Source organism: Photinus pyralis, unplaced genomic scaffold, assembly GCF_008802855.1.
Source record: "Photinus pyralis isolate 1611_PpyrPB1 unplaced genomic scaffold, Ppyr1.3 Ppyr1.4_LG6, whole genome shotgun sequence".
Classification (NCBI taxonomy): Eukaryota; Metazoa; Arthropoda; class Insecta; order Coleoptera; family Lampyridae; genus Photinus; species Photinus pyralis.
In genome coordinates, this window is record NW_022170663.1 from 28,911,227 (window position 1) to 28,923,387 (window position 12,161).

The 12,161-nt window shown below is 33.4% G+C and overlaps 1 protein-coding gene across 4 annotated transcripts in view; it reads left to right on the forward strand.

Annotated features, from left to right (window-relative positions):
• Positions 1–12,161, forward strand: part of LOC116173588 (protein N-terminal asparagine amidohydrolase) — a 40,283-nt gene that overhangs the window by 27,178 nt on the left and 944 nt on the right. For 3 of the 4 annotated variants that reach the window (XM_031491200.1, XM_031491202.1, XM_031491201.1), the window contains 4 exons: positions 9,660–9,853; positions 10,280–10,345; positions 11,185–11,367; positions 11,552–11,760. In XM_031491200.1, the coding sequence (XP_031347060.1) occupies positions 9,667–9,853; positions 10,280–10,345; positions 11,185–11,367; positions 11,552–11,760 (645 nt within the window). In that variant the 5' untranslated portion in view covers positions 9,660–9,666. Of the gene's footprint in view, positions 1–7,330; positions 7,490–9,659; positions 9,854–10,279; positions 10,346–11,184; positions 11,368–11,551; positions 11,761–12,161 lie in introns of those variants that run through there. The other variant, XM_031491199.1, reaches the window with a different exon arrangement.

Consider the following 12,161-nt stretch of genomic DNA (forward strand, 5'->3'; position numbering starts at 1 on the left):
ATAGGTTGCCATCCTATGTCAGCTTTATTATAAAGTTATACGCACATAACTTATATGGGCTATTAGGAAAAATTAAGTTTATTAAGCGGCAGAGCAAAGCAATGCAAGCTTTATAGGGGAGTCGATGGTGTCCGTCTGTCCGTGAACACGATAACTATCAAACGCTTGGACCGATTTGGTTCAGACTTTGCACAGTTGACCCTCGAGTTGAGCTATATGCCACATGTAATAAGCCTATTGAAAATGGATTCAAATCCAATGACTCCGATGGAGTCACACCGAGGTGCTCTGCCGCTTTTTTAAACGCTCTTTATGGGTTTATTCGTATATAGGACATTTATTTCGGATTTAGTGGATTGATTGGATCAATTTTTACTTTGATTTTTCTGCTCCACTGCATACCAGAGACAACGTTTGGTAGCTATTGCTTCATATATTTAAATTTAAATTATAATTGCACTGTTCTTGAGTAAAAAAATGTATTAATATGCAAACGATGTTTGAATTGTGTAGTCGCTGAAATGAATATTAATCAACATGGCGCATTAAGAATTTTCTTTGTAAAAAGCGTGAAAATTATGATCGGTTCCGTTATCCACAGCTAGACCACATCTCATCTAACTTTGTATTAACTAAGGAAATATTGATATAATCAACAATATTTGTTCAAGAAAAATGTTTAGTCAATTACGCTTATGATGGTACTCTATAATTACGTCGGTGTTAACTAAAGAAGATTGCTATAAATGGTAAATGGGCTGGTTGCACATGCACTAGTCATAAAACGGCCATTCTTCTTATACATTAACATTATAATATGTACAATGGGTATGATACAATACAAGGTTTTTTTCTGCGAACAAAGAGCTTGGACCAATACAGCACGCGCTAATAAGCACATCCCAATCACTCTGAATACAACTGTCAATTACGATATTAAACTTGTTCCGGTCTTGATCAGAATGGAATGTATGAACTCGAAAGCAATAAAATCATTTGAAAATAACTTGCTATTAAAACAATATAGAGCACATTACATGTTAGCCTTCGATTAATTAGTTCTTTGTTTAATGGAGTATTAATCTCATTATAATTTTTATCTCTTACAGATGATCATAATTCAGATAATTTATTTTCTAATCACATAATTAAATAATTCAGTCTGAATGAGTTTATTTCACAAACAAAGATTCGTTTGATGCCTAATTGATTTTGGAATGTTGAAACTCATCCAATTCATTCACTGCAAAAATTGAAAAATGTTTTTGTACGTTTAGAATCCCCAGCCAGCCAGCAGGGATTTACTATGATGATAAAAATTTATCGGAATTGCTACATTGGTTGACCAATATCCAAAGGCAACCGCGAAACATAATACACTGCCATTATCTCTGTCAAGGATATCCTGCCGTTGTTGACATGCAAATTACCCGATATGACACTGATATATTTGAAGGATTCAGTATTTATGTAAACACCTGTTGGTGTTTGGAATTTTTCACATTTTACCAGTTCCTAATAAAGATAAGCCAGGACCTTTACCTTCCAACATTTGCTCATATATGAACGGTGTAATTACTGATAATTTTCTTAATTACATAGCGTTTCTACCTCACAAGAAATGTAGGAAAACATGTTTTTATCTGGCGGGAATGGCACAAGAAGGTAAAAAAATACGTAGCAGCACGAACTCATTACCAACTTAAACGATTATAATTTATTCGATGCGAGAAAAAGGGACACTTTATTTTGATCTGTCAACGAGCTATGTAGACGCCATGTTTCTGTAGGTTAGGTCACAATACCGGTTTTGACAGGATATTAAGGAAACGTTTAAATCTCACATTTGTATGAACTTTTTAAAAATGAATATAATATCGTTCGTTATGTATAAATTATTGAAATCTGCTTATATAAATTTACATAATACGTAAGCCACTACTAATCCGTAATTTATGTTCAAAAATTTTGCAACGGCAATTAGAAATCCCTAATTATTAATTAACCTTAATGTGTAAAATCCCGTAAGTCCCCCAGCAAATGGTCCTTCTCAGCTTGATATTGTGGTGGCTGTACAATTGCTCAATACTTTGGTGCATGGTTTTCGTAAAACTAAACGGTTATATGAACATAATCTGTAAATGATTAAACAATCAAGCTGTCGTCATAAAAGTCGAAATGGTGTAATTTCTCAATATCGCATACGATAAATGTTTGTACCAAATAAGTTCACATAATTTTTTGAAGTTAGAACATTTGTATATAGTTTCAAGTGGTCGTATCAGTTCTTATCTGCAATTTTCGTCGGCAATTTATACATAGTTTACCTAATTTTTTGGGATATTACCTATTAATGAGTATGTATACCTATATAATGAGATGTTTATTTATTTTGGGAACAATTTAAAATGCATGATTTTATCAATAGTTTTTGTGTTTGAAAGGAAGCCACATTATTATACATGTGTGACTGTATTTAATTAACGTAAGTAAATGGTTCCTGCCTATATACCAACGGGTCAGGCAATTAATATTGTTCTATGGATTTAGAAGGATAAATAACGTTTTTGTTGCATGGCGATCTTTTGAGTTTTGATTATAAAACCGATTACCTTTAAAATTGTTTGGGAAGGAACTGTTGGAGACTAATCTTTTGAGTTCATCATAAACGTGTCCAAAATCTTATCCCGAACACAGTCATAAATTAAGAGCTGGTGGTGGTCGTGTGTTATTTCTATTTGAATTAGTAAACGCGTTTCCAAATAGTAATTTATTGAAGTATTGTGGTTTAAGCTGCACTAATCATTAGACAAAAGCATTTATAAAGAATAACCCAGAAATTGGAATTTTTGCGAAAAATGTATCAAAAATTGGAAGTTATTCAATAGTTTAATTTATTGCTTTCATTCAGATTAGTTCCGATATCGTACGAGAAGCGATTCATGCACTTAAAATCAGTAGGAGTAAGATTCATTTGATATAAATTGACTGCATATGTCCACCTGTTACTCTGGATATAAATTTAGATTTAAACATCTTCAGTGTCCAGTCAAGGGAAGGATGTTCCTCGTCAAACATAGGAGTAATACCTACTTTTAATTTCATAAAGCATACTACATGAATTAATAATGGCTTGATGTGTGTTGGCTGGTCTAATACTGGCACGTATAAAAATTTTCACCAAGCCGTTCAAATATTTTATGATAAATTGTGTTCCGTTCTCTTCCGACTAATCAATATGATAGTAGCTCATTTGTGGGTTACGCGTCACACATTTAAAGATAAGAAAAAGAAGTTAAAAAAGTAATTGTAAATGATTAACAAAAAGCGCATTTTCACTTGCATTCATTTCCCATTTATAAGATGCAACTTCTGTTAAAATTTCGTAAAAATCCGCCCACAAATATGAAGGTTAGCATTGCACATGTGCAATCCATTTTGGACGTCCTACTTTTCATTTTATAAGAAGAATCCTACCCTACACTTTCTGAAGGGTGGGTTTATAAATAACGAACGTAGGTCTCGGCATGTGCAATAATTGTTTTACGTGTTTTCAGTCTGCTTATGTACAATTATTTTTTATGATCCCTATTTTTTAACGTACCATTTCAATTTGATTTTATAAATAAGAAGTATCTTGGCTTATAGAATTGATATAAGCACAAAAATCCAATATCTGAACTGAATACCGGACGATCCTCGAGGTCTTCACGCATCCATCATTTTTACAACGCACCTTAAGGGGCTGATTCTGTTCCACCAGATCAGCATAGCTTCATAACAATTTTTTTTTGATTCGGCATTAGTTTAACTTTTACTCGAGGTGCCTATACATACCAAGGTTGGATTGCGCATTTGTAGCTGCATAGTTGATTGAGATTTATGGAATATTTACTAACACAGAAAACCGGACATTCATATATTCTTTGTAACAAGAATTATAAAAGAAACCCTTTTTTTTTAGGTTTGGGCAGTTTTTGGGCTGGAACTTATTAGCCCAATAGTCTACGTATAGATGAAAATCAATAGCAACCTTTCTTATATTATATTCTTAAGAACATGTGTGCCAATCAGACGTTGCTATAAACAAAGTTATCGGGCGCACGCACAGACAATCATAACGAACCAAATAGCGAAAAAGTAGAACAATAGCTTTAAGATAAAGATCTAGTGGCTATACAGCCATAAAGGCGGGCAGACAGACGGATGGACAAACTTGTCACAAAATAGCGCATTTTTTTTATTCTTGTGGAAATGCGCTAAAAATGTGAATAACATAATTCGTTGTAGTTTAAGGGTTGATTGCAAACTTTCATGCCTTTGACTTGTGGATGCGATTTATTGTAAGCAGATGGAGTAATTATGTATCTAACAGTGATACATTTTTTGGTGGGGGCATAAAATTATCTTCGAATGTTAAGGGTCGATTACAACCAATCATCTCCCGAGCTAGAATGGATTTTATTGTTAGTAGATAGGGCGATTACCAACCATTTAAGTCTATAGTCAGAAAGTGATATTTTTTTTCTAAGGGATTAAATGAATTTCTTTAAAGGTAGATTACAATATAAACCTTACTATGAGACTTACGGAAGTTATGCTTCTATAATAATTGTACGTTATGAAACTAACGGATAACAAAAAAAATCCAGGATTATTGTTTAATCCGGTTTGGCAAATAATGAAGATGAAATGTAAGCTATTTTGAATAAAGTGTGTTTAATATTTTGGTAGCATGTTTCTTCTATAGATAACCTGAAAGCAAAAAAAAAACCCTATTCCGTAAAGGTTTTTGGTTTATTTTTTAAATGACGCACAGCTCTGCCTCAGGAACCTATATTTTGTGAAATACATTGATCCAGTCTAACATAGGTAAACACGTAATTCCAACGTTTACTATGGTTTAAAATGAATTTTTTAATATATTTATTTCAATATTCTCCAAAAAAGAGAATTGATGACGTGCGCGCCGACTAAGGAAAATCCTACTTGACCTCATTAAAATCTCAAAAATAAAATGTTCTCAGCTTACTACGGCCTCGTTCAATTTTTAGTATGGGGATATGTCAGTCATGTGACAAGTCAATCACATTATAAGGTAAGTACATTTTAGAATAAACGAAGCGCTTAAACATAGGCAAATAGAAATAATAAACAAAATTATATGTATAATAAAATAAAAATGTTCAATTAATTTTGAGTTTCAGACATTATAATAATACCAAGTACTAAATAGTATATTACCGATATTTTCATCCAAACCAGGCACGTATACCTAGATCAAAAATATACGAAAACTTTACAATCTCACGGTATATATACGGTACCTATACTGTTACTGAAATTATTCGAAATACTGTTAGCACTCGCGTAATTTGTTGCATTTTCGATATAGTAAATTGGATTCCTTAACCGTATTGAATTTCTTCGTGAACTTTAATCGGACACGAGTCGAATCAAATTTAGATTTATCGGCCTACTTTATCGCGATTTAGATAGCCACGACTTCCATTTCATAATCGAGATCTGTATCTTGCCTTAATAGTTCTATAAACTACGCTCTTGTATCTTTTGTGTTGCTACTCTTCGGTGGTGTAGTCATTTAATCATATCAATAAATGTGCTCTTTTCTATTTATTTGAAGTACAATGAGTTTATAAGTATTAGACGCATAATTCATTACGTTATACGCGGATAATAGCCAGGTTGCGGACAGCATTTTCCGTTATGTTAGACGGCCATTTTTCCTTATAATATAAGTTTATAAGTATAAAACATTTTTATAGCAAAGTTAAGTTGCGGTGTGTGCTGCGTGTTCAATTTTGCTGAAGGAGTCTTAACCTCCGCCAACATAAACACTGCACAATTGTAGGTTAGCAGGAAAATGTTATTTATGAGTGATTACGTACTGCGCAGTGACACATTATAAGAACTTCATTTTCATTGGTTCCGCTATTTATAAATATATCGTACAAAAAGCCCTCATACCGTAAATTATTTCTACAAAAATGTATATTTCTTATGTTATAAGAAAAAATGGCCGTCTAACATAACGGAAAATGCTGTCCGCAACCTGGCTATTATTCTAGAAAATTACCGAAATCAAAAATCCAAAAGTTTGCACATAATGACTCTTATCTTTTTGCGTATTATCTCGGTTAGTGTTTGCTCTAATAAAAGGACCTATAAACTAAGTCTCTAATCATTAATGCATCAACAAGCTTTGAAATTTTATACAAATCAAAATGTAAATCTATGAAACTTTTTTCCCGAAAGAACCCTATTCTAACAAAATAATGTAAAGTTCTAGCTGCAGGCGTTTGAGGATGTTCCGCCCATAAAAGTCACATTTTTCTGATCCTCGTCTCATCCTTATTTTTTTACCTTAATTTTTAATTTTAATTTTCTTCACAAAGCAAGATATTTGTATACGCGAACTACACGCAGTTGCATGAAAACAGCAACAATCAGCTGGCACCGTCCATAATGGTTGGTAAAAAATAATGTCATCATCGTACCGTGTCTGAAAAGGTATTGAAGCACGTGGTTTTCATTTTCATTCAAGTGCAACTCCTGAACCAACCAAATGAATGTATGAACTTACTAACTAAACTAAAACATTGCAGCATGATCCTTCAACATGTTACACTATAGAAAAAAAGTACGTACATTCCTTAAATAAACTGATTGATTATTATACAAGTATAAAGTTCCACATCAACATATTCCGTTGATAAGGTTTTTTTTTCTTTCTATAATTGTACTTGATTGGCATTATGATGAATGATGTTATAACGAAAACATTATACACATAGTAGGTATATATTGGAACTTTTCACCATTTTGCCGGACCGGTAAATGTTACTTAATATCAAGTAGTAATTTGCAATTAAAGATGATGTCGGGATCGAAATGAATAAATGATGAAAGCATTTCCTTGTTATTCGTCTTCACGTTTGTGATGCTTTATGTAAATCGAAGACTGACTGTTGATAAATTTGATGTTTTTAAGACATCGTCCCTTGCCTATCAATAAGTTTTTAATTTTAATTCTGAATTTCGAAGATTCATTTCAGTCAAGTTGTAGGTATATAAGCTTTGTTGAAATTCAATTTCGTCTGTTACTGCCAAAGTTCCAAATTAGAAATACGTTTTTAATTGGGTGGGTGACATTTTTAATATGGGTCAATATAGATAATTTGTCGAGGGAACATTTTTTGTGTCCTGTTTCCAAGTTTGTTATTGATACGTTGTTTTTTTACTATTACTCATAAACCACATTTTTACCCAATCCCAGTTAACCGATGAGATAAGTATAAGTTATTACTCTGATAAAGCATTAATGAAACGCATCACCCGCTTCAAGTCACTTTAAAACTATTCTAGATTTCTTTAGTTTGTTTGTAGGTGCCATTCATGCTATACATGTCCATTTGGAAGTTACTTTATCTGAATGTGCGTGGGTTTTCTTTAGTTCGCAATAGATACGGTAAGGCCTCTTTCATTACTAATATTATTGTTACATAAAAAGGGAAATAATTTCGTTGTGTTTTCGTATTGACGCCATGAATGCTTCCTTGCCCTTAAAATGTGCTTGTGTAGTTAGTTTCCAAGTTACAGCTATAAAATACGTTCGCATTCATTAAACGCGTTTAATACCCACTTACCGTGAATTTATTGTTGGTATAAAGAAAAGCCAATAAATTGCGAAAATTGTACCTACTCACTCCACATATTTACGTGCATTAAAATTTCATTTTCAAATAATCTAACGTAATTAGTAAATAGGTATATCCCAAATAGTGTACTCATCCATTTGATTAATAGCAAAAAATTTTGCTGGGAAATTTTAATACGGAATGAAATACATCACTGTAATGACGTTATAGGAAGCCTATCAGGTATTATAAATGGTGGCGATTTGTTGTACTGTCAAATTTGTGTATTCGAATATTGAATGTTAACCTGCACCTTCATTTTAATTTCATCCTCAATCGTGCAGCTGCCTTGTTTGTTGTGCAATCCATTGTTATTTTTATATGCCAACTTTCTACATTTTTATACTCTTCCAATTTTCGCACTTTTCTCGAGAATGGTAGCCACAATGCCATATATTTACATAGACTTACACACGCTGCCACAATAAAAATTAAATTATTATAATAGGTAACAAACGAGGTAACAAATAAAAGGTGATTTGTGCCATGGTTACACGAGAGTTATATTTTGCCGCAGCAGACATGAGTGTAATGTAAAATTATGAAATGCCTACTTTACGAGCTTATATTTGCAGATACTAATTAGATACAAAGCTAAATAATGGCTTCATTATGGAAACTTGGTGTCCCCTCTCGTAGTTTTTACTTTTTTCCTTAAATTTACACCACAGGCTCGTATTCATTATTAACGATGTTTTGTAAAGAAAACCAGCATTAAATATTTTCAAAGTTAACATTTCATCCTATAAAGGAGTATTTATTTTGTAAATTTCTCGCACTCTACGAAAGTATCTTTTCGACGTATCAATTCCAGTAAAACTGTTGGAGAAAGTTTTTTTTATTTCCAAGTATATTTCGTCCGTCTTGCGTTGACGGTGTGGTACTAAAAAAGTTGACGTGATTTACTCGAAACTCACAATTGATAAAAATTATATTTTAGCACCATCAGAAGCTGAAAATAAATTAACGCCAGCTCTAGTATTTTATGAGTAGTAGTAGTAGCCAACCAAGACCTACTCAATTGAAACGCGACTTACAAGCGTGCGCGCGGATTTTTTGTGAATTTCTTATTTCACCGTTTTTTAGCGCGTTTTTTTCAAAAAAGTAGCGCTTATATACTTACTTTGGCTGTTTGGTCGGTCGGTCGGCTGTAAAGAGAATGTTCGTGTTTGAAGCATTATAGCTTTGTGTCACAATTATTTGCATGCAGATTATATTTATAAAATGAGTTTGGTAATGAAACCTCGATTCGTGGCACAAAAACGCGCTTAAGTAGCTGGACGCATCGAGTACTTTCCAACTTGATTTTTGTTTGGATATCTATGGACTTTTGAGAATGTGTGAACAGGAATCTTGCATGAATATGCGAATTTCCATTCTCAATGGATGTTTAGTTCACAAAATTCAAATGTTTTTCTTTGGATGCTGCTTATTATTGTGTGAGTGTTTTTTTTTATTCCAAACTTAAAATTTGTCGGCTGAGGGCCGGCCCGGTCAGAAATAAACGTATCTAAATAACGAAATTGCCATTCATGATATTAACGCATTAAATGAGAAAATAGTTCTACCAAACATCTTTAGGAATTCATACAAATCGCGTACCAACTGCAATAAATCTTCACGTTTGATTAATTGCTTCGCGATTTCACGGTTACACATAGGTACCGCTTGCATTTGGTTGCCGTTGCTTTTCCTTCGCGGTAAATCCCTTGGTGCATAAAATTTGTCGAACAGTATACGATCTACTTCTGTACTGATTATTCAACTTAGTAATAACAAATAGTTTCTTACGTCACGTCAGTAAACTTTTTTTAATTATCTAAGTGGATGGTCATAAAAGAGGTATACCCAGCATGATGTTTATAATATCCGTATAACAAGTTTTATTTGATTCATCTATCGCTTACAATAAATTATTAATTACTAAAAACATTTCTTTAGTTTCAGGATGGTGTTGGTTCTAAATGGTGTCCTACAAGAGGACTGCCCTCAGGATACGCGTTCGTTGTATCACACACATCCTGTATACAGGGAAACAGCCGCACAACTTTTGGCCATACCCAATAAGATAATCGGACCTGTTGGACTTTTATATGTACAACAAAGGGAATTTGCCGCTACCGTGCCACACGATAGTAAGTCACTTTCTGTTTAATGATTTCATTTTAAACGGCTGACTTCTGCATACATATATTTATTGGTAGTCATTATCATCATCATCAAGCTATAAAGTTTAATCGCATATCAACTTTCATTATCTCTTTTTTTTAGTAATTTCAGATAACATTTTTATATATGTAATTTATTTTGCATAGGTGTTGTTACTACTTACACATTGATGAGTTTAATCTGCCGCTCAGGGAAATAGTCGATATAGTCATTCTTTATTATATTTTCTATCATCATATTTATGCCTAAAAGTGGCAAAGGCTAAACTTTTCAAAATGACAACGGGTCGTACAAGTCTAAATAGCGTAAAATATTTAATTAGCGCATTATTTGAACGAAACTTAGCCAGAAACACCCGTAATTTAATAAGAAAAATAACAGTGTTCTTTCAGAAAATGTCAGCATACTCGGATCGGACGATGCCACCACTTGCATTATAGTCGTACTCAGACATTCTGGTAAGTTTTCTACGTCACATTTTTAATGGAGTTTTCTACCAAAAATATAATTATATTTTCGGTGTTGATTTATAGTACCGAATAAGCTAAATAACACCATACAATTAATCGTGGTGGCCATCACCCAAACGGCCAATTATTTGACTATACAAACCTACACAATTATTCTATCGTGGTTATCAAGCAATAAATAATAGTTGTTAATTGCGTCAGTGACATGTAATATTACGTCATAATCTAAGAGGAACGAATTTATTGCTCTTTTCAATCACCTAATTTGGCCGTCGGTCGTTGGTTACACTCAGATTTAGTATTTAGTCTAAACATGATCAATCTGAAAGGTAGATAAGTACTAATTTTCATACCTTCCTCTGCAATCACAAATTATCCTTCTACGTTCCCTTAGATTCTTCGTGGTGCAGGGCTAAAACGCAGCGTATTGCTTTTCGTGTCACCGAAGATTGTCAAATTGGATCCTAATCAATGATGAATTCTCTCAATTGTGTTTCACGTCTACAATTTTCTCTCGTGCATTTGAAATGCAAAAGAGGTCTTCGAGCGTGATTTAATGCTTTCTCGGCGAATTTTAATTATACATGACTTAATTTGCACAATCTTGTTGCTGTTCCGTGTACAAGATATTAGAGACTAATAAATTTTACGCACCTAACCATAACTTGTGCTCAGTACTGCAAATGTCACCAGATTTATTTGTCCTCAACAACCACTAATTGAAGTGAAAGCAAGAAAAACCCATCAATATCTTGTCATATGCAAATTATGGATAGGAGGAACAATTTCATTATTGCCAGTTAACGTAGGTTCATTATCATTTACAGGTTCCGGTGCCGTTGCGTTAGCACATTTCGATGGGTCTGGGACGGACGAAGCTGTCTGCACGATGGTGCAAAGGGTACAAGACTTATCTGTGGGATATCAAGAAGGAAGGATAGAATTACAACTGGTTGGAGGTTTTAGCGATGCACATAACTACTCGGAAGATATCTTTTTCAATATAATGAGTAGGTATTGTCAAACTGTACTATAAAAAACTAGTTTGATATTTTGATTTATGTTATTGCTCATATTTGCATACGTAACGCCATGTATAATGTAACTGTATATAATAACATTATATTTTTGCGTTTTAAATTAATTTTGATTAATGAAGCAAATAATACTTTCGATTTATTTTATTCGTTGTAGATTGTTTCCATAAGTTACCAGTGGAAATAGATCTTACATTAGCGTGCGTTGGTGAGTTAAATACAACCGTCAGGGGAGGAATTCACTGGCCAATGGTTTATGGAGCGGGAGTAAATATAAAGACTGGAGAAATATTTCCTGCCACTTTTCCTGACAAGGGTCCTGATCAAGCGCTTAGACGTGCCAGGCATCTTACAGGGCAAGCTCAGGTAAAACTTTCCTCGTGCTATTAATTAAATATTTGTATCCTATTCGTCCTTGATATTTTTTTATTCTTTCGTAATCTGCTGATTTATATTAATATGTTACTTGGGATACAGCAAGTAACAAATGATTCTGATTCATAAGAAATCTTTGCGTAACTTTTACAGAATTACACTTTTCTGGAACACGCCTTGCATGTACGCCAACGAAATTATCTCCACTGCCGTAAATGGTGATATCCAAGAATTGTGTTGTGCAACCAAGTCATCATTTCCCACAAAACACACTTGAACTAAAAAATTGGCCGTCTTTGTTCCGTTTTTTATTTTTAAATAATCATCATTATAAGGTTTGCTGTGAAATTTACAATCTGCCAAGAGATATTCTGTAGATGTATTCTATTTCA